This window comes from Spizellomyces punctatus (assembly GCF_000182565.1).
Source record: "Spizellomyces punctatus DAOM BR117 chromosome Unknown supercont1.2, whole genome shotgun sequence".
NCBI lineage: Eukaryota > Fungi > Chytridiomycota > Chytridiomycetes > Spizellomycetales > Spizellomycetaceae > Spizellomyces > Spizellomyces punctatus.
In genome coordinates, this window is record NW_015971538.1 from 801,302 (window position 1) to 826,036 (window position 24,735).

The following is a 24,735-nucleotide window of genomic DNA, read 5'->3' on the forward strand; positions in this document are numbered from 1 at the left end:
CTGGATGGTCGCTGTCGAAGGAAAACCCTGCAGGAAAGGACCGATCCCAATGCAAATAACCGGTGACATCCATTACGTAAGTGGGTGCCCTGCATTCGGCCCTTAATTGTGACGGGTCCCTCCCAAGTTCCCACGTCGTTGCTCGGATTGCCAGAAGGCTCGTTCTCGTGCGGAATCCTTCAAGTTACAATGGCGAACATCCTACTCGCAGTTGCATATGTTCTGGGCTCGACACTTGCCTGTGTTTTGGGAGCGGCAACAATATTCATCAACAGAATACCTTTCACCCAAACCAAGCTCATAGAGTCGAGAGCTTTCATGGCTCTGGCAATGAGTATCAGTGCGGGAACACTCTTGTATACGAGTCTGGTGGATCTCATTCCAGAAGCCCAAGAGAACCTCCGAGAGAGCAAAACTTTCAAAAAGAGCGCCGACTTCATTTTACTTGGGCTATTTATCCTCGGTGTTGGAATGACCATGGGCTTGAACAGTAACGTGTCCTTGCCACTCTGCGCGCAGTGAAGTTATCTATGTGTTCTCACCAAGCTCAATTTTACTAGAACTGCTTCTCTGGTTTAATCCTTCTGGCCACGGTTGCGCATGTCACGTCGACATAAAACCAACCGCAATTGACGACACTTCTTCCGCAGATGACTATGATTATGACAAATCGGATGACGCTATAGGGAACGACAGGCGCTCAAGCACCTATACTGTAGATGTACGATCACTTTCTTCACGACTACCCGAATTTGCCGATAGCTGGGAAGAGGATCAATGGATACGTGAAATTGAGGCGCGGAGGAATTATGGGGCCATTCGACCATTCCCGCCATCTTCAACAACGAAAGGGAAGCAGTCACAACCTCCTGTATCAACTCAGGATGCGGAATTGGAATATGGCAATGCGCCGCTGATCGGAGAAGATGTTGCTCATTGCAAATCTAATGGTGGCTGCGATATGGCCGGAAATTGCGCTCAACCTCCAGTGGGCGAGCTATCGCGCTCAGTTAACGTCGTCCCGACAAAACCGAACGGAGGGCACTGCCATCATCCCAATTCACATCACCAGCACCATCATCACCATCATCATCATGATCAAAACAATCACCACCACCACCACCACGCCCATCACCATCACCACCATTCGGATGACTATGAGGAAGAATCGTCCTCTACGCAATATGCGGCCCTGCTTGCCCCTCGTCCCAGCGCACCCACCCGAAACCCGTCCTCCAGAATGTACAGTGTCGGCCTTGCAACAGCTGTAACAATTTCCCTCCACAAACTTCCAGAGGGCTTTGTTATTTTCACAACGACAGCATTTTACTCTAATAAAACGACTGGGGCTCTCATATTCCTAGCGTTATCCTTGCACAACCTAACAGAAGGACTTGCGATTGCGCTGCCCATATTTCTTGGGACATCGAATCGGAAACGGGCATTTGGGTATGCGGCAGCATTGGGCGGTTTGACACAGCCTCTGGGAGCTATTTTGGGATGGTTTCTGGTGTGCGTAGGGAATCCGGCGAGAACCGCCCATTGCGCCGCGGCTCATCATGATTTGCATGGAGGAAAGGCATTACCAGGATGGGAAGCAGCCTTTGGGTGCCTATTTTCCTTTGTCTCGGGAATGATGTTTTGGGTTGCGGCCGATGGGTTATTGCCCGCTGCATGGAGTGTGGCGGGCCGTCATGAAGAAGGCGATCGGCATGCTGGCAAAAAGTATGTGAGCATTGGGTTGGTGGTGGGTGTCGTTTTGATGATATTCTGCGAGGCGCTTATGGCGTAGCAGCTTTGTATGCGTTTCAGTTTGTAAAATATTGGATCACAACTTTGGGCCTCTGGAATTCACTGATACAGATCGTGGCTATTTTTATTAATTCCAAAAATTGTACAAAACACACCTTCCACGCAGCTTTCTCCCTTAAAAAGAAGTAGGATGCGCAGAAAACAGGTGTCCCAGCACGTGCTCAAATAATGTCGCTAATTATATTATGGATATCGTTAATGTGCATTTTTGGCTGCAATTTCTTCCTTTTCTTGATTAGTTGAGGTATGGATATCTGATGGACGAGGTATTATTTAAACAAGTTTTTGAGCTGCAGAAAAGTGACATCAGTGAACCATCACACGAAGCACAACTGAACGGTGTCAATGTCTTGCCTTTTTCAGGAAGCCACCTTTCTTCTTGCCGACCGATCCAGATGTAGCGGTAGTGGGTTTCGCCTCGGGCTTTGTGAAAACGAATATACGCATCTGAGTACTATGCAAAACTAAAGATGCCTGTGCACAGAAATACCTTCTCTGCCGGAGTCTCAGTAGGAGTCGCCGTTTCCTTAGCAGCTTCCTTGGTGGTGGCAGGGGTTTCCTTGACGGGGACAGCGGGTGTAGGTGGTTCTGTTGGCACAATACTCTCCGAGGGCGGGGGAACAGCCGCGGTCTCCGGCACACTGGTAGGAGCGGGCGCAGCCGACTCCGTCGTTTTGGGTTCTTCGGCTTCATTGCTTGCTGATGCAGCACTCGCTCTGAGGCTGTTCAAAGCAGCCTCTGTAACATTATCCGATTTTGCGGGGCTCTCTTCTTTCGCGACGGCGGTACCTTCCAGCGGAGGTGTTGCGATGGGAATCGCTTCCAACGCCAAAGGTGCTTCAGACGTAATGGCAACAGCTGCAGCGGACACAGGAGCAATTTCCGCTGCGGCAGATTTCTCCACGATAGGTTCCTCCACAGCCCCCAGTTCCTCCACGACAGGGGTGGTGGCTTCGGTAATGGGTGCAGGGGTCGCTTCCACTTTAACCGATTCGGCCGGTTCGACAATGTCTTTGATCTCCGGTACAGTAATCTCGGTGGGCCCGGGCACTTCGACAGAGGCTGGCGCAGCTTCAACTTCGACGACCTCCTCAGCGGAAGGTGTGTCAACCTTGTCCTCCACCTTGGGCTCAACGACTTGGGTTTCGACAGGTGCAGCACTAACTTCCGGAACAGGAGCTGCCAAAACTTCAGACGGTGTATCCTCCACCTTGGGCTCTTGCACGCTAATGGCTGCGACCGGCGCAACCTCAGCCTGTGTCTCTTCGGCAGCTTCAAGAGGTTCGGGGACGACAACCTCTGCGGGTGTTTCCTCTTTGGCTTCCTCCACAGGCGCTCCACCCGTAGCAGGTTGTGTCTCTACTTCTACAGTATCTTCAGCATGTACTGGAGTGGCTTCGCTCGCTGCAGGTACTTCAGCGGGAACCTCAACAGGAGCAGACTCTGCGAGAACTTGGGGTTCTTTGGCAGTCACCTCTTCAGCCTTTTCAACAGGAGCGGGCACCGTAGTGGATTGCGGAGCGGGACCCGAGGCCGGCTCGGCAGATTCCTCAGGAAATGTGAAAACGTTGTTCTGATTGCCCTGTTCGGATGGATATTCCGGTCAGCAGCCGTGAAGAAGAGCAGATCAGGCGACATTGCAGCACTCACACTTTCATCGGTTTCAATTTCATAGTTGTCAGCATTCTTCCAATCGTCATCGACAACGAACTTGAATGCAATCTTGGTGTTTGCGGGCAGGTCGAGCTTCGCGCGATGGATGCCGTCTTCACCCTGATAAACAACATCAATCACGTTAACGCGATTCTCGGCAAAATAGACATATCCCCAACTCCTCTCACCTTCACCGCTACATTCTCTTGTTTCCAGTCATCAAAATCGCCAGTGAGAATGACCTAGATTGACAAAAGACCTTCACTCAGCAACGATCACTAGTATCGTGTGATAGGACACCCCTTCTGCGACATTCAGGACAACGTCGGTGGAGAGCGACCGAAACTCTCTTACGCGCCCGTAATGCGTACCTTTTCACCGCCTTGTTTCCATTCAAATATCTGAAGAACCATATTGGTCAAACACTATTGTACTCGTTCAAAATGGACGCTGGAAAGTACGCAAGACGTTGAGATGAAATCTTCTGGGGCAGCGCGCGAAGAGACTCTTCGTGGCGATAACCTACCAGTGATGAGAAGAGCGATAAAACCCGGCAATCGGTGCAAAATGGAAGCGGGAAGAAACGATAAACAGTCGTCGGACTTGCGCTCGATAATTTTTGGCGGGACGGGCGGTTCAACTGAGCCACAGGCTACTGTGGCTGATGCGCATGTTAAAGAAGCCGCTTCTGGAAAACGCACGAGGGCTAAGAGCTCACAAGCTGTTGATTTTGTTTTGAAAGATGAACGGATTGGCATGACTTGTCCATGGAGTGGGTTTTCGTTGGGAAACCGATGATGGGTTTATTGTTATAGGTTCATACGGGCATATAGTAGTCAATACCTGTTTTTGTCGTTTACAGGCTACCGAGTTGCAAAAGCGCGCTCAGCATGTGTGTTTCCTTTCGGCACATTGTCAGCATGAGATCCTCTGATGGTTAATAGCTTGAGTGTCAGTCTGAAAGGGCATGTCAAAGCATCAATGTTGTAAATGTATAATGTGTCTCCGAGTGTAGTTCCTGTGCTAAGAGATATTACGAACCTATGAGTCAGACCACTTCCCATCACTCTGGGTGATCGTATTCATCTGCAGTCGGGCAAGAAGGATCCATTTTATCCATGATCATAGTCTGCCTCGAAAAACAAGATTGCATTTCATACTTTATCTTGCTTCAGAACCCGGTATAGGCCAGGTTCCATCTTCGAAGGAAAAAGTGCGTGAGATAGTCGGCGCGGGTAGACCAAGAAGCCAAATTAGGAGTTGCGATAGTTGTCCCATCAAGAGGAGTGGCGAGAGGAAGTAGCATGAGCACACGCCTTCGAAACTCTGGTGAGAATCTTTGACGTTATCTGCCACAAGCCCTCTCCTGGTAAGCATTCTGACGCATTCTGGGGCGGTTCCCTGTTATTTGCAGATACTAAAAAGAGGAAAACAACCGACACCCAGTTGCCAATATCGCATTTTCAGCAGTCTACACTTGACCATTTTGCCAACCGTGCTGTTGCTGACGGGTCGTCGTCACTGACCGGCGCGAAGAAGCCGAGGCTGGAGATGCAGTCAAAAGTGAACAGCGGACCAGCACGAAACGGCGTTTATCTTGATCTGACCAGCTTGTCGCCTTCGGCAATGGAAGATTCAAAGTATGGTTGTGGCTTTGGTGGGGATGCAAAAGGCAAGGGAAAGGCTCCTGCTGGTAGGCCTGATAGCCCCATTGCTGTGACTGCACCACTAGCGCGGGGCAGAAGAGAACCTGGACAAAAGCTGGTCATTAAAAGTTTTAAAGGTAGCTTGAGGTGGAGTATTCTGTTTTGAGTATGCTAGGCGCACTTCTGACACCATGCGCAGTAAAGCCAAAGTTACCGGAAAATTTTGTCACCGACACATGGAAAAAGCTGGAGCAGGCTGTCCATGCTGTTCATGAGAGTAGGCCCGTTGCAGATAGTCTGGAAGAACTGTACAAGGTGCGGTTAACAGCATCGGTCGTATAAGTACGTCGACGGACTCTGAGCTAAGAAGTGCGGTGGTAGGCGTGCGAAAATCTTTGTCATCACAAGAAAGCGGATGAATTATACTCAAAATTACGGGACGTCTGTGATCAGCACATTCAAAAGGAATTAGGAAAGATTAAAAGGTAAGATTTAGGCATGCATTGGGATAGAGACTGACTTGATACTAATTTTTGCGAAAGTACCCATGATATTTCTATATTGAAGATCGTTCACGAATGTTGGAGCAACCATTGCAGACAGATGGTATGTGATTAACAGCCGGTTAAGCTTCTAGATGATAAAACTGATCCCATCTGCAATGAAAGATCTTAATCAGGAGTATCTTCCTGTACTTAGACCGCACCTACGTCCTGCAAACATCTGGATTGCGGTCACTATGGGACATGGGCTTGGATCTTTTTCGCGAGAGGATAATGGATGACATGCAGCCGGTAAAACTGAAAACCGTCAAAGCCCTACTGGACGAGATAGAGCGAGAAAGGTATCTAATAGCTGCCGCAACCCATACATATCTGGTCCGAATCATTGATGGCTATGGCCTCCAGAAACGGAGAACAAGTAGAGCGCGAGCTTCTCCGATCACTGCTTCGTATGTTTCTCGAGCTGTCAATATACTTTTCAGGCTTCGATGCCGCTTTTCGTGAGCGGACGGAATCGTATTATAGAGAGGAAAGTGATAGACGGATAAATGCTCTGGACAATGAGGGATCGGGGGGAGGAAACGTAGCACGGTATTTGGAACATGTAGAGATTCGGCTTCAGCAAGAAGTTGAGCGCTGCTCCGCTGGTCTGGGATATCTTGATGCTGGCAGCAAGAAGGGACTTGTTACTGTCGTAGAGACACAACTCCTCAAAAGACATGTCAAGACCTTGCTTGATAAGGGTAAGCACCGGCATCTTCACCTTGTAATTTCCATACGGCATACTCTAACTTCTTTCAAGGATTACATGAGCTCATGGAGGACACTCGCACCACGGATCTGGCAAGAATGTATACATTGTTCAACCGCGTAGGAGCTACAGAGGACCTTCGAAAAGCCTTTTCACAGTACATACGGGTAAGCTTTATAAAGAAATGGAGATTAGGACTCCCTGTGTGGCAATTCAGACTCCGTTTTTCCATGTAGAAAACGGGATTGACCCTCGTCAGCAGCGAAGCTCGAGATCCGACCATGGTCGATGATCTTCTCAAATTCAAAACGCGAGTAGACCATCTGTGGGAAAAATCGTTTGCCAAAAATGAAAGCTTTGGCAACGCGTTGAGAGAAGCGTTCGAATTCTTCATCAACCAACGTCAAAACAAACCTGCGGAGTTGATCGCAAAGTATGTCGATGTCAAGCTCCGAAGTGGCAAGGGGGTGACGGAAGAAGAACTTGAGGTTGCACTGGATCAGTGTCTGGTCTTGTTCAGATTTATTCACGGTAGGGGACATAAGTGCTGGTCGAACCTTTGGCCGGAACCTGGCTAATATTGCAACAGGAAAGGACGTCTTTGAAGCTTTCTATAAGAAGGATCTGGCAAAGCGACTGCTACTCCAGCGCAGTACCAGCGTAGACGCTGAGAAGAGCATGTTGAGTAAACTGAAAACTGGTAGGTGTGGTTAACGGCCGTACTAGCGCTTGACATGACCGGTTGACCTGAATGATTTATAGAATGTGGGCCTAATTTCACATCGAAATTGGAGGGAATGTTCAAGGATGTGGAAATCTCTCGAGACTACATGACAAGTTTCCGTGAGGTGCGTTTGGCTCGTTTTCCTTTGCATGAACCCACGTGATCCCAACTGTTGGCGGTTTAGTCTCCACGATACACCAACCAGCTTGGAGCAATCGAGCTTTGTGTCAACGTGTTGACGCAAGGGTACTGGCCGACGTATCCGCCAATTAACGTCAACTTGCCAGATGAGGTTGGGATCAGATACATTGTTGATGAATTTCATTCAGAAACGGTTTTAACATGCGCATCATTCTAGTTATCACATTGCCAAGATGTATTCAAGGACTTCTACATGCATAAGCACAGCGGTAGGAAGTTGACGTGGCAGAATTCCCTTGGCACTTGCATCCTCAAGAGCAATTTCAACAAGGTAAGTGAGCGATGGAGTTCCGACAGCTTGATTTGTCCTTAACTGTCAACGTATGACTGTAGGGCAAGAAGGAGCTCTCGGTATCGCTGTTCCAAGCGATTGTCCTCCTCTTGTTCAATGACGAGACACATCACACGTACACAGAAATTCGAGAAGCTACAGGGTTAGAGGACAAGGAGTTAGAGCGAACTTTGCAGTCTCTAGCATGTGGCAAAGTTCGTGTCCTAAACAAAACCCCCAAAAGCAAGGACGTCTCTCATTCCGATTCGTTCGAATTCAACGCGAGCTTCGAATATGCGTTGTATCGAGTCAAGATCAATCAAATCCAGATGAAGGAGACATCCGAGGAACAAAAGGATACTGAGGAGCGGGTTTTCCAAGACCGGCAGTACCAGGTCGATGCAGCAATTGTTCGCATCATGAAGATGCGCAAGACATTGAGTCATTCATTACTCATGACGGAACTGTTTGATCAACTAAAGTTCCCTATTAAGGTGGGCAATGTATCTGAGGGTTGAATCAGCACTGCTTACTGAATCCCATCATATCAGGCTGCCGATCTGAAGAAAAGGATCGAGTCCCTTATTGACCGTGATTATCTCGAGAGGGATGCCAAAGACCCGACTGTATACAACTATTTGGCCTGATCCGCGGCCTCTGGCGCTCTCAATGTAATTATGCATATATCAAATAGCCCGTTTCTTCTTGATCTGGGTTCTGGCCATTTGAAACATGGCCTTTTACATATCTCGTTGAATATATTGTGTATTGAATTCGTTCTTTGGCGCCAATCGCCAGTGGCCGTGCAAGCCACATCCGCGCCACACCGGTTGTCGCCGTGCATGGAGATTTGGGTCGGCTCGCAAGTTGGCTTGGAAAGCTGGTCCGTGGTGGAAGGTGCGCGAATATTGGGGCCCCCCAACCAGCTAGACACTCCTGAACTTGTATCTTTCCTCTTAAAATATGTTGAGGTCTTATGCTGTGCTGCCCCGCAAGACGGGAACGACCATCTTGGTGCTATCGGTACGGCCATACTCTGCCCATTTACCCAATCCTGCGAAGATGGCGGGCAACAGTACTAACCTTGCGAGATCCGGCGTTATTTTCTATTTTACAGCGACAAGTTCACGACATTGTGAAACGTCCCGCCACCAACGAAGTCGTTGTCCAAAAGGGCCCGGGAGGTCGTTCCTCGGTCTCTGGTCACATTGCGACCGTTTTGGGATGTACGGGATTCCTAGGCCGTTATGTTGTGAATAACCTTGGTTCGTCCCATTTGTCTTTGGCCCTGTGCATGCACATGTCTGGTACTGGCGTAGGGTTGGCGCTTGCTGATGACCGTTTCACTGTGGCCGCCATGCAGGAAAATCAGGCACGCAAGTGGTTACTCCCTACCGAGGCACCGACGATGACCGGAGACATTTGAGGCTTATGGGCGATCTGGGACAGATTGTGCCACTGGTGAGGAAAGATGAGGGATTGTAAAGACTTTACTGGGACGACGTGTTCAAAAATTACCTGCAGAGATTCGACATTCGTAACGAGGACTCCATCCGAGAAAGTGTTCGCCATTCCGATGTGGTGTACAATCTGATTGGGAAAGACTTCAAAACAAAGTATGGAGTTGGGGAATCGGTTTCCGTTATGTGAATTCTTATTGACATTTTCCAATAGGAACTTTACGTTCGAGCAAGTCCATGTAGAAGGTGCCGCGCGAATTGCGCGCATTTGCAAAGAGGAAGGTGTATCCAAACTTATCCACGTCTCGGCACTGAATGCCGATGAAAACTCGAATTCTCACTTTCTGCGGACCAAGGTATATTTATTGTGATGATCACTAAGGATGTTGTGAAGTATTGCCAATTAAACAAACTCGCAACTCTGTGATCAAGGCCTTAGGAGAGAAGGCTGTCAAGGAAGAGTTCCCTGATGCTACGATCGTTCGCCCTGGAACGATGTATGGTCACGAAGACAGATTCTGGAACCGGTTGGGATGTGAGTATGGTCCTGAAGGTACTCTAGTTTGTGTTCAATGTTCTCAAACGTCTTTGTAGGGTTTGTCAAATGGCTTCCTGGCGGCATCCCCATCTTGAACGGAGGGAAAACTCGCATAAGGCCCACATACGTAAGTACTAAATTCTTGATTCACTTTGTGGTCTATTAAATGAAGAATACCCTTTGCTGCAGGTCGGTGACGTAGCACACGTGCTTGCTAAGCTGGAAAAGGATGATCGAGCTGTTGGAAAAGTGGTGGAACTCTATGGGTGAGTTACAAAGGACATTCTTTGAATCAGATGGTGCGCTGACGCACTTGTCAGACCAAAAGAGTACTACTATGCCTCACTAGTGGAGTTCTTCTTGGATGTTACCCGTCGTGACCTTGCCGCCGTTTACGTGCCAAAGTTCTTCGCCAAGACGGCCGCAGCTATCCTGGATAAGGGTATGGCTACCCCCATCATCGCCCCGGATGAAGTTGAGCGAGTGAGTACTTTCTGATTTTGAGGCCATGGGGACGACGCATAGCTGACATTGCGTGTATCAAAGCTTTACGTCGATGATAAGCCCACCTCTGGTGCCCTGACCTTTGCGGACTTCAACGTGAAGCCGCACACAGTAGAAGAGCAGATTGTCCGATTTGCTGGCTTGTACAGGGCACATGAATATCAACGGGCACCATACGAGACGATTGTTCGCAAATACACGACGGAGGACGTTAAGCTTTGAGTTAAAGGGCTACGTGACAGATTACATGACTTTTTAAGACATATTCATACCCTCATATGGTGGTTTTCAACATTTGTATGTCGCATCAGCGTTAAGTGCATCGAGCTGACAGTCAATTACAAAAAGCACATACGCACCGTAACCAGATGACAATGCCTTAGCTACGTTAAAGATACGCAAAAACAATGAAGGGGTAGGTTCTCCGCCCTCACATCCATCTCATCCCTCCGAGCAACAGGAAAGGCACGTTGGCCATCAAAACTATCTATCATCCAATTTCGTCGTACGTAAATACGGCAATACCGTCTTAAACCCCGGGAACAACCGTGCAGCCTCCTCATTGCTGACTCCATTATGTATAATCACTTCGTCTCCCTTCCCTGTCCAGTCTGCCGGTGTCGCGACCTTTCTCCTATCTCCCAATTGCAAAGAATCAATCGTTCGCAAAATCTCGTTAAAGTTTCTTCCAGTGACAGCAGGATAAGTCATAATAAGGCGGATTTTGTTGGCAGGATCGATGATGAAGACGGAGCGAACTGTTAGAGGTAGCCCGCTTTTGTCGACATTGGACGGATCTTGATAGTCCAACATGTCGTAGAGTGTGGCAACTTTCCGATCGGCATCGGCTATAATTGGGAAGTCGACTTGACAGCCCTGTAAATTGGATGAAAAGAGAACCTGTTGAATGTTCCTCCATCTTTCTTTATGAATACCTCAAGGGAAAAGCACATACCTGTGTTGTGTTGATATCACTGATCCATTGTCCATGACTACTAAGATCGTTGCAAGACAATCCAATCACTTTTACATTCCGCGTTTGCCATTCTGTTCGTAGTCTTGCTACAGCACCGAGTTCGGTTGTGCACACTGGGGCTTTTTGTAACCAACATGAGTGGTGAGGGGGAACGGATTAGTTGATAACTGTTGTACTAAACTACCACAACAAGTAAAGTGTCTCCACGTAGCCAACTGCTTTACTTACTGAAATCCTCCGGATGGGAAAATAGGATGGCCCACGCTCCTTCTTTCCAAGTATGGAATTCGACCTCGCCTTGTGTTGTCTCCGCCTTGAAATTCGGCGCTTCATCACCGAGGCGGAGGCCCATTCTTGCAATGACTTTCAAGTGTGTGGAGGATGGGCAGTGCAGCCACCTTGAGTTCGCCCGTCGAGGCGGCGATGGAAATGGGCGGGAGGGATGTCTTGCAGCAGCGTGGGAAACACTTTTTTTTGTGTGTGCAGTGGTGAGAACATTCCCCCCTACAGCCCAGCTATCGCGCAGTTAGTCATGGATATTCGCCATTTCTCACACGACCAAAGCGGTAGGTTCGATACTCGGTTGGTGCAAATTGACAATCGACATGGCAGCCTTTTTTTTTCAAGTAAAACTGGTAGAAACGATATTAGACTATGTACAATTATATTTTTACATCGCTGGCAGTACGCTATTTCTTTCGGCATCCTCAACAAATGTATTGATCATTTGCCTAACCTGTTTTTTCTGGTCTTGCGGGGCAAAGTGTCCTGCTAATAAGATCTCCACCCTTTTGAGCTGCTGGTACTTTGTAACATATCCCGCAACGTGGCCGTCAACTTTCCAAATCTGCCTATCCGCTTTAATGTACCCTTCTCGATCCTCCCAATCCAGATTCTCGATCCATTCCGTCTGTCCCAGAACTCCATCACGGAAATCAAACTGCGCCTGATACAACAAAACGTGATAGCCGCTATTAAGCAATTCTGCAACTTGTGGGGCGGCGCTGCGCATGATATCATGTGCAAGATGGAATGCGACCGCTGGGTCGCTGTGATAAAAGCCAGGGTCGCGCCTTGGATCACCATCGCAAGATTTTCTTTGCAGATGGCCACCGCAGACATTGATAGCTTTGCGGACATCGGTACGGGAGAGAAAGGCGTCCAGGCCTTGATGACTTTTCGGTACATCGCCCTGTCTTACATCGTACACATTGATTCCGCCGGTCACATTCGCAAAGTATTCAAACATTGCTTTCCGAGCCTCTCCGGCTTCAGTCCATTCCTGACGTCCCACATGGTCAATTGCTGCATCAGCATATTGAGTTATCCTCGTTGCTTGTAATTTGTTCACAAGTCCAACAGCAAGGGCTAGCGGTGCATGGTACTTTATCTGTGTTACCGGATCCGTGAGGCCATCGCCGATTGCAATGCCCTTCAAAGGAATTTTTGTCGGGTGCTCTGATAGTCGGTTAAAGGTGTGAATCGCTGATGCAAAATGAGGAACATATTTTCCAGCATAAGATTCGCCTGTGAGGAACAGAGAGCTTTCAAGTTGTTCAGGGAAAATTTCGTAGAACTTCAGAAGAAAAGTGCAAAGGTCCCTGCTGACCGCGGCTTCATTGGCCGCATAGCCATTCACGTAAAGCGGACTATTTTCGTCACTTTTATCCCTTGGTTCTTCTGAGGCGCGGTCCTTATGTGCAAAGTTCTCGTCCCTGGGTGTCACATAGCTGAATCCCGTTCCAACGGGGTTGTCGATGAATAGAATAGAATAGTCCTTATTCCATGTCTGCGTGTTTCTTTCTAATTTTCCTTTTTTCACTCTCATGGGTCCCAGTTCGTCGAACAAGCCTATCATGGAGCTTGACCCAGGACCACCTTGCAACCAAATGAGAAGCGGTGGCCTGGACGTGGAAGGAGATTGAGCCGGGAAAAACCAAAAGAAAGTACTTGCGCGACCCGATGCCGTGGGGGCTGAGACGGAACTGGGCCATCCATCAGGAAAGGTTCTGATATTGTCAGAGCGCCCATTAGATACAGTGATCTGCATAAGAGAACTCACAACGTTTAATCCTCTACCAACCTGACATCAATAAATCCAGCATAGCTTCGTGTCACCGGCTTTTCTCCCTTGCTCCACGGCAACGGACCGACGGCATACTTTTCCTTAGCGGCATTCTTCAGCTTGCGAAGCTTCCCGTTGCCATATATTTCCACGTCTTGGTGCCGAATATGATTCGGGAGCAGCGCGCACAGCAGGAATATGGTGAAGACGGCAATCAAAACCGTCTTGCCACGACTGTCCGTGGCAGGAGTTCGAGTTTAGGGATTGTACAGCAGCTCATGCTTGGAGCATCAACTATATATACCTATGCTGCACACCCTCTCTGAGCTTCCGAAGGCGGATGCCGACTGCATTAGTCGCGGTTGTCCACGGCTCCCGTTTGCCAGGTGCCCGTGCAGTATGGAGGACAGGTGGTGACAGGGACATAAATGCAGGGAACTTTGTGTCGTCCATGTCGACGGCTTCTGTGATCATGTTGGTGAAAATCACAGGCGTCCTTTTCACGGCATCCAGTTGACGAGAGGAGTTCTTGGGCTCACAAGCTACCGTAGCAACCTGACGCGACGCGTCCACCACGCGGGAGGGCAGGACGTTTATCTTGAAAGGTGTCGCCAACAAGCTCCCTATCGTCGTCACTTGCCACCTAATGTTTGCAAGTACTTGTAGAGGATGTCAAACGTTTCATAGTGCAGAAACAGAAGGGAGTATGGGACCTCTTGCCACGATGATAAATCGCACCTTTGTTACTCGTTAATATGGCCCACATCATTCGACAATTATGATAAATATGATGTGGAGGAGTCTCCTAAAGAGAACCGTGCCCACATTGTCCGGAAGTCAGTATGCAAGGTGTAGATAATGAAAGGGAGGGTGACCCGCTATTGCATGTTTGAGAAGCTTCTTCGGCTGTTGAATATGGAAATTCACGCATTTGTGCAGCTTCGTTGCGGAGATAACGTTCGGCATATGGCATGCGCTTTCCTCCCTGCGACTACGTACAATGGAAAAGTGGAAGGGCAATTCATGTAATTCAAAGTCTGTACAATATCTATTGGCCATCCCATGATCAGAGCTTCTATTAGTATAGTTGACGGAGCTTAACCTAACCTCCGGGTACGCGGCAATCTTCTGATCCGTGCCATCTTGCGGAGCGGCGACGTAAGACCGTCCTTACGTCCACGCTGCCAACCATACTGACGCATTCTAGTTATCGAATTGAGCAATTTGCCAGTTCAGGAATTTCTAGGGCGCTTGTTGGCATGTGCCTCCTCATGTGGTGCATCTGCCGCCTTGTTTATGGATAGATGAGAAAACTCTCGATAGATTCGGGGGAAGGATGATGGAAGACAGGAGAGGTATCGTGTAATCTCACTGCGGAGTTGTGTAGGTGTCTGATGATAAACGATGTTTAGATATTGCTATCGTTAGTTCTTTGGACCGTACCCACCATGTCAGTAAAGTCCAGATACAGGGCAAGGACGCCCGACGTTTGAAGGGCATCAATAGCTGCTTGTCGCACTTTTACATCTTCGAGTGTTCTTTCCTGAGGTCCTCTACATGCCCTCTTTACTGCTATTGCAGCGTTTGCTCCAACCAACAAAGTCTGGTGCGCCTGTGCGCCTTCCGGTAGCTTTGGGAAGTATGCAGTTATCTTAGTTGGGGCTTCAAGCGCTGATACATTGGACAGAGCAAGAGGGTAAGGGAGTGGATGCTGCGCCGGAAAGAAAGAAGAGGGCGGCCGGTGAATGGAGGTATGCTTGGATGCTGTCGAAATTGCTGCGGTCGTGCCAGAGCTCTCTTTCTCTTGAGGTATCCAGGCGGCGGTAGAGGAGCGAAGGGATTGTAGAGAGGAATTGTGAGGATTCCCAAAGGACATTCTTTGCCGTTGCCGTTATGAGGGCGTCAGCCGGTTATTTGGGCTACTGGTGTGCCATGTCAATCTAGTGAACAAGATCTTTTGCAAACGCGCAGATCCATTAGCAGTCCCGCTTAGTCGTTGAGCAAGCTCCAAGTAGTTTTAACACTAGGCTTTTGTCGGATCTTTATGCCAAAATCCCAATCCTGCCAAGCGTTGTTTAAAGTAATTGTTGAAAACAAAAAACATATTGTCCTCTTGTGTTTGATAAGAGTCCGTTGTTGTTGAGCACCTCCGAAGGGGGATCATTGTCCTAAAATGCCATAACTCCCTTCCTGAGCGAGAATTGGAATTGGACCATGCGGCCGCTACGATCTGGAATGCCATCATCCAAACGTCCTGCTCCATCCAAGCGTTGCCCCTGCAGGTGGGTTCCGTTCACCAGGCGGACGGAGGGGCGGACAACATCGACGAACAAACGCGTTCCAGGAGCATCTGAGCTTAGCCGCCCCGCTGTGCGCAGGTTGGCTTTTCTCGCGCTGGCAACCCGGGTCGCAGTCCAGAGGAGTCGACGTGGGTTGTTTACCAACTCCAGCGGCAACCAGTCCTACCTTACTCAGGCTCACGGAATTCCCACAACGAACAAGAAAGAAGCAAGTGAAACAACGCACCATTGTCGCGACTTGAAGTACCCCAAAGTAACCACTACATCAACAGGTGTCGAATTCCGCATCCGTTGAAAATGCCCCTAGTCCTGAACGAACTCCATCCTCCCGTCTTCTCAGATGGGACACCAGATTTTTACCCAACAGTCTATAAATCCCCTCGTGCACCTGCTGGTGGTTATGTTGAATGCGATCCTTCACGCGTGCAGAAATATTTGGACAAGCTCTCTATTGCTTTGAAAGACGCCTACATACAAAGCCCAGAAAAGATACCAGGCGTGGATATGGCCGAGGTTATAAGACATGGTGGAGTAGCCTTCAAGAACAATGTATTCTTGAGGCGCTTTCCCGACCATTACAGAATGTTTGAGAGTCGAAAGCCGGAACATATGCCTGGAAGTACTCCAAGTACACCTGCTGCCTCCTCGGCTCCATCTCCCGCTGTAGGCTCTTCAACTGGCGCGAACGGTGGAACTACTATTGACGTGGAAAGTGAAGGGTCCTTGGCGGCAGCTGCGAAAACGGAGGCGGTATCTACAGAGGAGGACCCTAGTAAATCACGACTGCCAAAAAGCGAAAAGTTTCGGGCGGATGCTTTCATTTTTGGTCACCCCAGGTGAAAACGGACACATCTGCAGTAATTGGTGAAAATACTTAATATCCTTTTGCATCTACCCATAGCGGATCAAAGTATCGATCTACAAATGAGTTTACACCACATTTGCTGTGGTTAGTGAATGACGATTCACATGACCATCGCAATTGCCCATGCAAGCTCTGTTCCAATTTCCTCAAGTCTGGCGGGTAAATGCTTTTGAAGTTGTTTACCGCTTCTCGATCACATCTTCAACCTCATCAGCCCATCGAACAGGAAATGCTTCCCGAAAGGAAAAGGCACATCACTAGGTCCCGTCACACCTTCCACTTCTCTTAAATCCCGTTCTCAATCCGTCAAACACGATATCGAACCCAGTCCCCTTACAATCGCTTCTGTCTCGCGCACTGCATCCCCGCTAGTGCTACCCGAAGCAAAGAAACAGACGCCAAGAATAGATGACGTGTGGGAGATGGATTACAAAGTTGGTGGCAGCTTTTTGAGGAGGAGTCGTACTGGTCTGTTGGCTAATACTGCAGTTTTTTCCTTAAGAGTTCTGCACGGACATCACCAAATCCTGCTTCTCGCGACGGGACAGATTCAGACGACGAGGGGGCTAGCATCAAAGCTCGTAAAACGAAACATAAAAGGTCAAAAGAGAGCGGCGTATACTCTGACGCAAAGTATAAAAAAAAGTATCGTGAGTTGAAGAGAAAGATTCATGAAATTGAGGAGGTAAGGATTTGGATTCCCTGTACGTTTCATTCTTTTCTATTACCTTCTGTTCTTATGGTTGGTGACTTGTGTCGGTAATAGGAAAACTCAAAAATGATAGAAGAGTACGATGTTACGAAAAAGCGTCTTTCGCGATTGCGGTTTGAGCGGGGGTGTGTACAATGCTTGCATCACCATATTTGCGACGAGGGATATCACGCAAACTTACATTTTAATCAGTCTCTTATACGAGCGACTGCAATTCGTACATCAAGGTAGCATACCTAAGGAACCTTTATCGAAAGAAGTGAGTGCCAGCAGGCAAGACAATAGGAAACTAACTTTATTAATGTCTCGCAGTCCTCACCTCCAAGTAGTCCATCCTCCGACACCGAACAAGAACCGATCCCACCTCCATCTACTATCAAAAAACCAGTGAAGCGAAAAGAAAAGAAGCCAATCGATCCAAACGCGCCGCGACGGCCCGCAAATGCCTTTATGCTATTTTGTGACTTGAGTCGTGAGCAGTTAAAAAAGGAGCGTGAAGGGTTAGAGGAGGCCGAAATTGAGGAAAAAGGATTGACAAATCTCACAAAGGCCCTGGGTGCAAGATGGAAAGGCTTGGGCGAGGAGGAGAAAGGACGTGAGTGCCAGATTGGCTTTCCTACGAAGCTTGCTATACTTTTGTTGATATCAGTTGTCTCTGGAAACTACAGGATGGCGAGCGTTGTTCTTGGAACAGGTACAGCGTTATGATCGCGAGATGCTCGAATATCAAGGTGGGGGAAGCGGACGGGACGATACGACGCTTGGGGTGGATCGGATGGGTGTAGGTGTTCCATCTTCTCCCGCCCTTGTACCAAATGAGGGGGCAAGGGAAGGCGAGGACGAGGTGCTAGATGAGGAACCATTAGGAAGTGAGCTTGAAAGTGCAGCGGAGAAGGAGGATCTGATGGAAGGGGTGGAGGTTGTGAGCTGATGCGATAGAGACGGAGGTGCTTTGTATAGTTGAGATCTCGTCCTTTTAGTGGGTATTTTGCCGTGTAATTTTTTGACCACCTCTTTTTTTTGTACAAACATGTTTGTAAAGACCTTGAGGTAGCAAGCAGCAATTTTGTAATTTTGTAAAGCACGAGTTGGCCTCTACACTAACAGAGCAAGAAGCTGGATCTACATCAAGGGCCTGTCCATAGGACACCGCGGAGAAATGATTTGGATTGGAGGCAGCTGGATACTGTCTTTTACACTATCTGTCAGATTTCGTACAGCTCTGCTCATCCCAAAAGCCCCTCCTGAAAATACGCACCAAATGCCATTACGATCGTGGCTCAGTTATGCGACATCGAGATCCCTTCAAACCGCCTGTGTCTGAGCTGCTTACAGCACGCAGGGTCTACGTATCGGTTTGCGAAACAAAGGAATCCGGAGTTGAAGGGCGAAGAGCGGCACGATCGGCAAAGCGAGGTGTGAAAAGGGTATGGTAGTGGCTGTGAAGCGGACACCATCCAAATCACCCACTCCCCTCTCGTATTGTCTTACCGTCTCTTCGACTGTACTTTCGAACCTTTTGATGGCAATACATATGCATTCCTGTCCTGGAAGCATCTGCCAGTTCTTAATATGTCATTCGGTCTTTCTTACGTCGTATTGGCGTTATCACCAACAGTTTCCCCTGTCCGACGTCCCAGCCCTAGTTCATCCGCCTTTGCCAGAGCCCTCAAAACCTCCAAATCATGTCTACCCATCTCTATTAAATGTTCCACCTTTTTTGGATCAGATTCTTCCCGGTAGAGCTCATACAGTTGTCGAAGGTTCGACGCTAGTTTTCGCCGGTGTGGATCGTTTCTCGCCAGTACTCTGCCTACTGTGGAGGTGGGTATGCCAAAGCCTCTTTGCAGCCGTATAACTCTCAGAGCTTCACGGAAGAGACGGAGGGAAGGAATGTGAGGTCTGTTGATGGCCGACATGATGGTGGGGAGACAGAGACCCTTCCAATGAGGCCTTTGCATTTGAACGATGTTGCTATGGTTACTTCCCTGGGACAGGTCAAGCGCTTGCGTCGAGATCGCCAACTTCCAACCCCACCCTTGCAGACAACACCCATCTCCCAACAGCCTCTTTGGATAGTCGTTAGCCAGAATGACCTCAATACCACCAAATCAAACTCTTTACATTCGGAATCTCAACGAAAAGGTTCAGAAAGAAGGTACGATGTTGCCAAAACTTGACTCAGTGGCGGGGCATGAATCTGACTTCATCCCAGACATACGCAGGAATCTTTACTACCTTTTCTCACAGCATGGACACGTTCTGGACGTCGTAGCACTGAAAACTATAAAAATGCGTGGTCAGGCCTTTGTTGTGTTTAGAGATATCTCAAGCGCGACGACCGCCATGCGAGCTTTACAGGAATTCCCATTTTTCGATAAAAACATGGTATGTTGGATGGTCGTGCAAGTTGACCTCTCGGGTTGCTTTGGCTACATCGGGGACGGGCACTCACATGGGAACCTTCCATGTTAGAAAATCAGCTTTGCGAAAACAAAGTCAAATGCCGTGAGATTCCATGAGGGAGTGTACACTGCGCCAGCCAAAGAAACTGCTCCATCGACTACTCCCGCAGCACAGAAGCGACCGCGTGAGGATGAAGAAGAAAGCGAAGCAAAAAGGACACGGTCTGATCAACAGACTAGCCAAGAGGAGGAGGCCGAATCTGCTAATGGTAGGTTGCCAATATTGTCAAGGGCTCTGCAGAAGATAATCGTTGACTTGTGTCTTAAGCACAAGCATCGGATCAAACACAAGTCAACCCTCCGAACCGGATTCTTTTCCTCACCAATTTACCCACATCCGTATCCGAAGATATGCTTGCAATGTTGTTCCAACAATATCCCGGATTCAAAGAGATTCGACTTGTTCCGGGCAAATCAGGCATTGCATTTGTCGAGTATGAGAGTGACGCCCAGGCTGAAACGGCCAAAGGCGTATTAAATGGATTCAAGCTAACCCCGACACATCCGATGACCGTTGAGTATGCCAAACGATAGGGAGGTTCGTGGTTGTGTTAGAAATAGTTAGTGTACAGCGGGTGATTTGTATTATAGGGACTGGTTTGTGCTTGATGAGCGTGTTTGTTCAAATAGAATGAACCGTATATGGTACGCATCTGCACATGTGTGGAAAGACTGCGCTCTGGTCGGCTCTCTGCACCAGTGAATTTGGTCACTGTGGTTATCTTGGGACTATCTTCCTCACCACAAACGAGCCTCAACATATGAAGGCTTTTCTTATAAGCTTTTCCAGTAAAGTCCTGACATTTTGTCTCATCAACTGGCATCATGTCGCCCATATTTCGACAAGAAGCACACTCCCGTCTAACGTGGCGACACCAGCAGAATCTCTGAATCGCCATTCGGATGTGAGCGGGTTTTCAGTTAGACGTCATGTTGGGACTCCACCACTCGTTTGACTTGTGAGAGCCAAGGAGTGCAGAAGAAACTGGCATGCCATCCAAATTGAGCTTTAGAGAGCGGGATCCGTAAACTAGTATTCGCTCACTCCATGTTACGTTCATGTAACAGCACCCTTACCATGGAGAGCTCTTCTGTTCAAGCTGCAGCTTATTCCAAGTTTTAAAATAATCACATTGTACGCTTTTTAACTCATGTAGAACACATGTCTTAAAACACCTGTGGTCAGCTATTGACTGTTCTGTCCATGGTATCGAATATCCTATGCAACGCTATATTCGGGAACATCACGATCAGAAAATGAGGATATGTGCCGGAGGGAACAATCAACCGTTTGCTTAACGAAGCCCCACGAGGGCATACCTCTATCGGTACCCTTTTTTTAGCGCATTATATGACAGGATGCTACGACTTCCTATTTGGATCTTTACTCTAAACTTTTGACCTTTCAATTGTTACAAGAATATACGGCAATGTCGGATGCGGCTGATCCACCTCCGGCCACCGAGCAGGTACCTGCTATTGAGCAACAGGATGAAGCAGCATTACCAGCAGAACCTCCAAAAGATCTCGATACGGCAATGTCCGTCACCCCAGCCCAAGCTATGGAGCTCAACCGTCGTGCCCAGGAAATCAAGCATGGATATGCCCTGTTGGCGATGAAGCGGATCGAGAACGCTTTTGCAGGACTGGATGACGAGAATAATATGGACCAAGGAACGGAAGTGGTAGATTTAGGTGACGAGGAAAAGAAACTGAAGTAGGTTGCCAGCATCTTTCTCTTAAATGCACAAAGCATGACTTAGTGTTCGAACATCTCATCGGCATCTATCTGCACATGTAAAGCGAAGCTATGGCTGCCTATGCCTCGGAACTGCAATCATATGGCTTCCAGCCGGGGACAAACGACTTTGAAACCGCCATGGCGGATCTCACTCAACCAATGGATGTGCCCAAGGAAACGGTCCAGGAACCCACTGTGCCAGTCATGCCGCCAAAAGCGGTGGACCCATTGCCATATCATAATGTGTGGAAATCAGGTGTGATGGAATTGGGCAAGGACGAGATCAACGTGGAGGAGAAGGCTGAGGAAGAGCTAGTGCCAGAGCCACCCGTTGAGGTAGAACCTACTCCAATACCCGTTCCGCCGGAAGAAGAGAAGATAGATGAAGTCCCCGTAAAAGAGCCGGAACCCGTTTCACTCCCTCCGCCAGTACAACCACCCGTCACGGTTTCAACGTCGAAACCTCATACTCAGAAGCGCCTACCGCCGATTTTACCACGTCCAACGCTCAAAAAGCCCACCCCTGTTGTCAAACAGAGTGTTCAGGCCAGACCTCTTACACTATCGTTTACAAACTTCTCGGCCGCCTTCCCAACAGACCATTCTAATCAACCTACGCATCATCCACCCCCCTCACAGCACCATTACCATCAGCCATCTCAGATCTCCCTTCTCCCACCGGACGCAACACCGCTCCGCGTCCTAGCTCCACAGAGAATGCAAACGAGTTACCCAGGTATTACCTCGCCGTTCATTGCTGGGCCGGTACGACCAATGCAGGCGGGTGGCGGCATGGTGCAAGCTGGTATGCAGCAAAACAAGAAAGCGAATCCAAAGTGGGCTAAACAAGCGCAAGAGCAGCCGCCACCTTTGACCATAATGGAAGCAGTACATGGTCCATTGCCGCCTATCAAACATGCATCACAAAGAGTTTTGCAGATGAGCAGCGACAGCAGAAAGGGCCCCCGCGGTTGATAGTAACAGATCGGATGAGCGTTCGCATAGCGTGCTGACATAGTATAGTATGCTTATGTAGCTCCTATTCTAGGTACGACTGGATGTGTATCACGTTCTGTAGCATGTTCTGAAAGCAGATACATATCTATAGAGGGGCGTGTCTATCCGACGATTGTGAAATACGTAGTTTTCTTCAGCTCAACTGTCAGATTCTCCCTACCATATCTAAAAATTACCTCTAAAGTTGACAATGAGTCCGTTTCTACCAGCTGAAGTTGCTCCAAGCTCTTTCACATCGCGCTCAATTGTAAAGCAGAAGTCACTTTAGAAGTGGATTACCCCATTCAACGCCTTAAATTACATGAGTGCCGCTAATTTCCTGAGGACATATCAAAGAACTTGTCGATGCTTCAGTTTCGCAAGAATCCGCCTCGAAGATTATCCCACAGGTCGCCTCCCTGAGAAGCAGGAAAGTGATTTAAGGTTCGCTGTAAAGTATTACAACAGCATCGTCGTTTCCGTGAAAATGTTGCAACGTCCTTGCTTGCATCTGCTTTGAATTAATAGGTATACTGTGGGTGCCGGTATGCCTTCGAAGAGTAAACTCAGAGGCGATATCGTCTATTTCATTCTTGATCTGAGTAACGGTATCTGATAGCGTGCTGGATGAAGGTACAAAAATGGCCCCAAGGAGATTCGATTCGTCTCGAGTGGATCGGTAGACCAGCAATTCTTTCTCTGTTTCTGAGATCTTTGCTGTTTTCAAGGATAAACAAAATGCGTGTTCAACAGATGTTCAATCAACATCTCAATTACCTTGAACAGGTGCTTGATCTACAGGTGGCGGTGGTCTATTGGATACTGGCGACGATTGCACGGGAGTGGCAGCGGAGGATGCGAATGATGGTTGTTGATCCAATGGAACAGAGTAAAGGGTATCAAAGGCAGGTGCGGCGAGATAACTAGGGACGAATTTCGGTGTGTTGGATTCTTCCACAGATTCCTCTTCCGGAGAGACATTGAGAAGCTGCCGTACTTCCGCTCCCTTTGCAATATCTGCAGCCTTCTGGCCTTTTGTGTTTTGTAGATCAGTGTCCGCTCCATGGTCCAGCAGTATTCGAACAATATCTGGGTGACTCCTTTGAGCAGCCCAGTGAAGGGCCGTCCACTTATTGACCCGGTTTTGTGCATCTACATTCACCCCAGCCGTAAGGTAGTGTTGGACAACCTTGGCATTCCCGACAGCAGCTGCTTCTCGAAGCGCCTAAGATGTTGGGATGAGAAATCTGCCGTTCGGTGAGTGAATCTCGCGGGACACTTGCCTCTTCACGAGCGTCTTCTTGCCGCATACTTTTTGCGTCAGCTCGGCTGCTAGACTGCTGGACCAAAACCTGACAAGTTAATCTCTTTGTACAATTGCAAGCGTTTGGAGGGCTCAGTCACGGGACTTCCCAAAGATCACTTTCAAAGAACGAGGGCCATGCAAAGATAACAGCACTGCAGGCACCAACACCTTTTATAATTCTTTATTACAATGCGTATCTATCTATCTATATATGATCCATCGCCGTTGCAGAGAAGAAACTGAAGACGGACCAGGGTTCGGGAATTTGAGTTGGCTGATATCTCCTCCGCGCAGGATGCAAAAATGCAACCACAGCTCTTATGACTCCCAAACGGGGAATCGAACCCCGGTCTTCCGCGCTCTGGTCTTTTGGACTGACAGGCGGAGGTACTAGCCACTATACTATTTGGGACTTGTTATCTCCGTCGCATGGATAATATCTGTTTGAAATGTAAGAGGCTCAGATCTGAGATGTCCATTAATAGCCTTTCATTTGGACACATTGACAGTGAGATATCTGCAAAAGTGGCTAGCTTCCGTGCGTCGTGGCCTATATGCTGCTCTAGTGCGATCGTTGGGCGTTTCTTATTGTCAATAGTTGATAAAATCATACAGAATAGTCATCATTTTCGGACCTGGGGCTTGTTAATGTCGTCAAACGATTGGGTAGTCGCATCAATATCGTGTGGGATCTACCCAAGACTTGCTTGCAAAGAAGACATTGACTCCAGCAAAACGTATGTGCACGGTCGAAGGATACACGCGGCCTCTAGCTAGTCTTTTGTATGGCAACCGCCTTTCCAGAATGCAAGATACTCCGGCATTATCCAAATTCACATGTGAGTTGATGCATTCGTGACAGGATGAAAGCAGGCTGCACATGGACAAGTTTGGGCCATCGTTCCATTTACAGATGTCGCCTCCCTGGTGAATAATCTGCATGTCACCTCCTTGATCGTCTGATTGGCTAAGAAGGCTGCGTCTGACTGCGTCTGGCTAACAAATTCCCACCACTGAAGAAAGTGGCACAAAGGTTGGTTCTCTTTTGCATGCCGCATCATGCTCCCTCCTCACTGCTCTAGGACGCAATATTCATCCCGCTAGGTGAAAGGCTTTTGAGCGGCCGCGGGCATTTTGAAGCACAAACTGAAAGAGTCATAGATTTAATCAAGGAATGGACATGCTTCCATATGCAGAGTTATGCGGATGCTCAATTTATTGTCCACGTATGCCTCGTTTCATTCTC

The 24,735-nt window shown here is 48.4% G+C and overlaps 12 protein-coding genes and 1 non-coding gene across 16 annotated transcripts; 6 read left to right on the forward strand and 7 right to left on the reverse strand.

Annotated features, from left to right (window-relative positions):
* Positions 1 to 2: 2 nt before the first annotated feature.
* Positions 3 to 1,850, forward strand: SPPG_01183 (uncharacterized protein). The gene is made up of 2 exons (XM_016749509.1): positions 3 to 490; positions 561 to 1,850. The coding sequence occupies exons 1-2, from the start codon at positions 190 to 192 to the stop codon at positions 1,790 to 1,792; spliced, it is 1,533 nt and encodes a 510-aa protein (XP_016611761.1). The 5' UTR covers positions 3 to 189; the 3' UTR covers positions 1,793 to 1,850.
* Positions 1,851 to 4,195, reverse strand: SPPG_01184 (uncharacterized protein). The gene is made up of 7 exons (XM_016749510.1): positions 3,992 to 4,195; positions 3,837 to 3,915; positions 3,654 to 3,707; positions 3,463 to 3,585; positions 2,303 to 3,394; positions 2,167 to 2,235; positions 1,851 to 2,102 (listed from the first exon to the last, which is right to left on the reverse strand). Exons 2-7 carry the CDS (start codon positions 3,876 to 3,878, stop codon positions 2,082 to 2,084), a joined length of 1,401 nt encoding a protein of 466 aa, XP_016611762.1. The 5' UTR covers positions 3,879 to 3,915; positions 3,992 to 4,195; the 3' UTR covers positions 1,851 to 2,081.
* SPPG_01185 lies at positions 4,167 to 8,376 on the forward strand. 2 transcript variants are annotated; one of them, XM_016749511.1, is made up of 15 exons: positions 4,167 to 4,834; positions 4,912 to 5,248; positions 5,311 to 5,426; positions 5,493 to 5,596; positions 5,654 to 5,717; positions 5,780 to 5,955; positions 6,020 to 6,357; positions 6,417 to 6,532; positions 6,602 to 6,896; positions 6,955 to 7,065; positions 7,128 to 7,213; positions 7,274 to 7,381; positions 7,448 to 7,561; positions 7,624 to 8,055; positions 8,113 to 8,376. In XM_016749511.1, the coding sequence occupies exons 2-15, from the start codon at positions 5,017 to 5,019 to the stop codon at positions 8,206 to 8,208; spliced, it is 2,388 nt and encodes a 795-aa protein (XP_016611763.1). In that variant the 5' UTR covers positions 4,167 to 4,834; positions 4,912 to 5,016; the 3' UTR covers positions 8,209 to 8,376. The 2 variants fall into 2 exon arrangements, with proteins under 2 accessions (XP_016611763.1, XP_016611764.1); XM_016749512.1 differs by having other exon boundaries at positions 4,167 to 4,794; positions 4,880 to 5,248.
* A 59-nt stretch (positions 8,377 to 8,435) lies between these two features.
* On the forward strand, positions 8,436 to 10,442 carry SPPG_01186 (uncharacterized protein). The gene is made up of 10 exons (XM_016749513.1): positions 8,436 to 8,584; positions 8,679 to 8,826; positions 8,925 to 9,022; positions 9,086 to 9,177; positions 9,236 to 9,377; positions 9,454 to 9,556; positions 9,616 to 9,686; positions 9,749 to 9,825; positions 9,880 to 10,042; positions 10,106 to 10,442. Exons 1-10 carry the CDS (start codon positions 8,525 to 8,527, stop codon positions 10,283 to 10,285), a joined length of 1,134 nt encoding a protein of 377 aa, XP_016611765.1. The 5' UTR covers positions 8,436 to 8,524; the 3' UTR covers positions 10,286 to 10,442.
* On the reverse strand, positions 10,263 to 11,536 carry SPPG_01187. 2 transcript variants are annotated; one of them, XM_016749514.1, is made up of 3 exons: positions 11,268 to 11,536; positions 11,019 to 11,158; positions 10,263 to 10,939 (listed from the first exon to the last, which is right to left on the reverse strand). In XM_016749514.1, exons 1-3 carry the CDS (start codon positions 11,389 to 11,391, stop codon positions 10,547 to 10,549), a joined length of 657 nt encoding a protein of 218 aa, XP_016611766.1. In that variant the 5' UTR covers positions 11,392 to 11,536; the 3' UTR covers positions 10,263 to 10,546. The 2 variants fall into 2 exon arrangements, with proteins under 2 accessions (XP_016611766.1, XP_016611767.1); XM_016749515.1 differs by having other exon boundaries at positions 10,263 to 10,963.
* A 112-nt stretch (positions 11,537 to 11,648) lies between these two features.
* On the reverse strand, positions 11,649 to 13,629 carry SPPG_01188 (uncharacterized protein). Its single transcript, XM_016749516.1, has 2 exons — positions 13,123 to 13,629; positions 11,649 to 13,048 (listed from the first exon to the last, which is right to left on the reverse strand). Exon 2 carries the CDS (start codon positions 12,895 to 12,897, stop codon positions 11,710 to 11,712), a length of 1,188 nt encoding a protein of 395 aa, XP_016611768.1. The 5' UTR covers positions 12,898 to 13,048; positions 13,123 to 13,629; the 3' UTR covers positions 11,649 to 11,709.
* Positions 13,630 to 14,113: 484 nt separating this feature from the next.
* Positions 14,114 to 15,328, reverse strand: SPPG_01189 (uncharacterized protein). The gene is made up of 2 exons (XM_016749517.1): positions 14,552 to 15,328; positions 14,114 to 14,495 (listed from the first exon to the last, which is right to left on the reverse strand). Exons 1-2 carry the CDS (start codon positions 14,978 to 14,980, stop codon positions 14,337 to 14,339), a joined length of 588 nt encoding a protein of 195 aa, XP_016611769.1. The 5' UTR covers positions 14,981 to 15,328; the 3' UTR covers positions 14,114 to 14,336.
* Positions 15,329 to 15,427: 99 nt separating this feature from the next.
* On the forward strand, positions 15,428 to 18,030 carry SPPG_01190. Of its 2 annotated transcripts, none has more exons than XM_016749519.1 (8): positions 15,428 to 16,240; positions 16,306 to 16,428; positions 16,484 to 16,703; positions 16,772 to 16,954; positions 17,036 to 17,106; positions 17,174 to 17,240; positions 17,294 to 17,576; positions 17,650 to 18,030. In XM_016749519.1, the coding sequence occupies exons 1-8, from the start codon at positions 15,702 to 15,704 to the stop codon at positions 17,910 to 17,912; spliced, it is 1,749 nt and encodes a 582-aa protein (XP_016611771.1). In that variant the 5' UTR covers positions 15,428 to 15,701; the 3' UTR covers positions 17,913 to 18,030. The 2 variants fall into 2 exon arrangements, with proteins under 2 accessions (XP_016611771.1, XP_016611770.1); XM_016749518.1 differs by having other exon boundaries at positions 16,496 to 16,703.
* SPPG_01191 (uncharacterized protein) lies at positions 17,977 to 18,905 on the reverse strand. The gene has a single exon (XM_016749520.1). It carries the CDS (start codon positions 18,898 to 18,900, stop codon positions 18,571 to 18,573), a length of 330 nt encoding a protein of 109 aa, XP_016611772.1. The 5' UTR covers positions 18,901 to 18,905; the 3' UTR covers positions 17,977 to 18,570.
* Positions 18,906 to 19,004: 99 nt separating this feature from the next.
* SPPG_01192 (uncharacterized protein) lies at positions 19,005 to 20,116 on the forward strand. The gene is made up of 4 exons (XM_016749521.1): positions 19,005 to 19,139; positions 19,197 to 19,369; positions 19,457 to 19,655; positions 19,715 to 20,116. The coding sequence occupies exons 1-4, from the start codon at positions 19,073 to 19,075 to the stop codon at positions 19,978 to 19,980; spliced, it is 705 nt and encodes a 234-aa protein (XP_016611773.1). The 5' UTR covers positions 19,005 to 19,072; the 3' UTR covers positions 19,981 to 20,116.
* Positions 20,117 to 20,692: 576 nt separating this feature from the next.
* Positions 20,693 to 22,393, forward strand: SPPG_01193 (uncharacterized protein). Its single transcript, XM_016749522.1, has 2 exons — positions 20,693 to 21,163; positions 21,250 to 22,393. Exons 1-2 carry the CDS (start codon positions 20,877 to 20,879, stop codon positions 22,160 to 22,162), a joined length of 1,200 nt encoding a protein of 399 aa, XP_016611774.1. The 5' UTR covers positions 20,693 to 20,876; the 3' UTR covers positions 22,163 to 22,393.
* Positions 22,176 to 23,576, reverse strand: SPPG_01194 (uncharacterized protein). The gene is made up of 3 exons (XM_016749523.1): positions 23,467 to 23,576; positions 22,961 to 23,408; positions 22,176 to 22,900 (listed from the first exon to the last, which is right to left on the reverse strand). Exons 1-3 carry the CDS (start codon positions 23,491 to 23,493, stop codon positions 22,623 to 22,625), a joined length of 753 nt encoding a protein of 250 aa, XP_016611775.1. The 5' UTR covers positions 23,494 to 23,576; the 3' UTR covers positions 22,176 to 22,622.
* A 237-nt stretch (positions 23,577 to 23,813) lies between these two features.
* SPPG_10023 lies at positions 23,814 to 23,901 on the reverse strand. The gene has a single exon. It is a non-coding gene; the product is annotated as a tRNA-Asp (tRNA).
* Positions 23,902 to 24,735: the final 834 nt, after the last annotated feature.

Excerpts from the sequence above, each read along its gene's own strand:
- SPPG_01185 (XM_016749512.1), top strand. The coding sequence starts at position 4,770 with ATGAGCACACGCCTTCGAAACTCTG. Across the intron at positions 5,597-5,653 it reads GAATTAGGAAAGATTAAAAG|TACCCATGATATTTCTATAT; the intron begins GTAAGATTTAGG and ends TTTTTGCGAAAG. Across the intron at positions 6,533-6,601 it reads CCTTTTCACAGTACATACGG|AAAACGGGATTGACCCTCGT; the intron begins GTAAGCTTTATA and ends TTTTCCATGTAG.
- SPPG_01183 (XM_016749509.1), top strand. The coding sequence starts at position 190 with ATGGCGAACATCCTACTCGCAGTTGCATATGTTCTGGGCTCGACACTT. Across the intron at positions 491-560 it reads AATGACCATGGGCTTGAACA|AACTGCTTCTCTGGTTTAAT; the intron begins GTAACGTGTCCT and ends CAATTTTACTAG.
- SPPG_01189 (XM_016749517.1), bottom strand. The coding sequence starts at position 14,980 with ATGTCCTTTGGGAATCCTCACAATTCCTCTCTACAATCCCTTCGCTCC. Across the intron at positions 14,496-14,551 it reads ATCTGGACTTTACTGACATG|ACACCTACACAACTCCGCAG; the intron begins GTGGGTACGGTC and ends GTTTATCATCAG.
- SPPG_01193 (XM_016749522.1), top strand. The coding sequence starts at position 20,877 with ATGTCGGATGCGGCTGATCCACCTCCGGCCACCGAGCAGGTACCTGCT. Across the intron at positions 21,164-21,249 it reads GACGAGGAAAAGAAACTGAA|CGAAGCTATGGCTGCCTATG; the intron begins GTAGGTTGCCAG and ends GCACATGTAAAG.
- SPPG_01191 (XM_016749520.1), bottom strand. The coding sequence starts at position 18,900 with ATGTCGGCCATCAACAGACCTCACATTCCTTCCCTCCGTCTCTTCCGT.
- SPPG_01184 (XM_016749510.1), bottom strand. The coding sequence starts at position 3,878 with ATGGTTCTTCAGATATTTGAATGGAAACAAGGCGGTGAAAAG. Across the intron at positions 2,236-2,302 it reads CTGAGACTCCGGCAGAGAAG|CCCGAGGCGAAACCCACTAC; the intron begins GTATTTCTGTGC and ends GTTTTCACAAAG. Across the intron at positions 2,103-2,166 it reads AAGGTGGCTTCCTGAAAAAG|CTCAAAAACTTGTTTAAATA; the intron begins GCAAGACATTGA and ends ACTTTTCTGCAG.
- SPPG_01186 (XM_016749513.1), top strand. The coding sequence starts at position 8,525 with ATGTTGAGGTCTTATGCTGTGCTGCCCCGCAAGACGGGAACGACCATC. Across the intron at positions 8,585-8,678 it reads CGACCATCTTGGTGCTATCG|CGACAAGTTCACGACATTGT; the intron begins GTACGGCCATAC and ends TCTATTTTACAG. Across the intron at positions 9,826-9,879 it reads AAAGTGGTGGAACTCTATGG|ACCAAAAGAGTACTACTATG; the intron begins GTGAGTTACAAA and ends CGCACTTGTCAG.
- SPPG_01194 (XM_016749523.1), bottom strand. The coding sequence starts at position 23,493 with ATGCGGCAAGAAGACGCTCGTGAAGAG. Across the intron at positions 23,409-23,466 it reads AAGAAGACGCTCGTGAAGAG|GCGCTTCGAGAAGCAGCTGC; the intron begins GCAAGTGTCCCG and ends CCAACATCTTAG. Across the intron at positions 22,901-22,960 it reads AGATCAAGCACCTGTTCAAG|CAAAGATCTCAGAAACAGAG; the intron begins GTAATTGAGATG and ends CCTTGAAAACAG.
- SPPG_01192 (XM_016749521.1), top strand. The coding sequence starts at position 19,073 with ATGACCTCAATACCACCAAATCAAACTCTTTACATTCGGAATCTCAAC. Across the intron at positions 19,370-19,456 it reads CATTTTTCGATAAAAACATG|AAAATCAGCTTTGCGAAAAC; the intron begins GTATGTTGGATG and ends CTTCCATGTTAG. Across the intron at positions 19,656-19,714 it reads GGAGGCCGAATCTGCTAATG|CACAAGCATCGGATCAAACA; the intron begins GTAGGTTGCCAA and ends TTGTGTCTTAAG.
- SPPG_01187 (XM_016749515.1), bottom strand. The coding sequence starts at position 11,391 with ATGGGCCTCCGCCTCGGTGATGAAGCGCCGAATTTCAAGGCGGAGACA. Across the intron at positions 11,159-11,267 it reads TTCCCATCCGGAGGATTTCA|CCCCAGTGTGCACAACCGAA; the intron begins GTAAGTAAAGCA and ends GGTTACAAAAAG. Across the intron at positions 10,964-11,018 it reads GTGATATCAACACAACACAG|GTTCTCTTTTCATCCAATTT; the intron begins GTATGTGCTTTT and ends AACATTCAACAG.
- SPPG_01190 (XM_016749519.1), top strand. The coding sequence starts at position 15,702 with ATGCCCCTAGTCCTGAACGAACTCCATCCTCCCGTCTTCTCAGATGGG. Across the intron at positions 16,241-16,305 it reads TTCATTTTTGGTCACCCCAG|CGGATCAAAGTATCGATCTA; the intron begins GTGAAAACGGAC and ends ATCTACCCATAG. Across the intron at positions 16,955-17,035 it reads AGATTCATGAAATTGAGGAG|GAAAACTCAAAAATGATAGA; the intron begins GTAAGGATTTGG and ends TGTCGGTAATAG.
- SPPG_01188 (XM_016749516.1), bottom strand. The coding sequence starts at position 12,897 with ATGATAGGCTTGTTCGACGAACTGGGACCCATGAGAGTGAAAAAAGGA.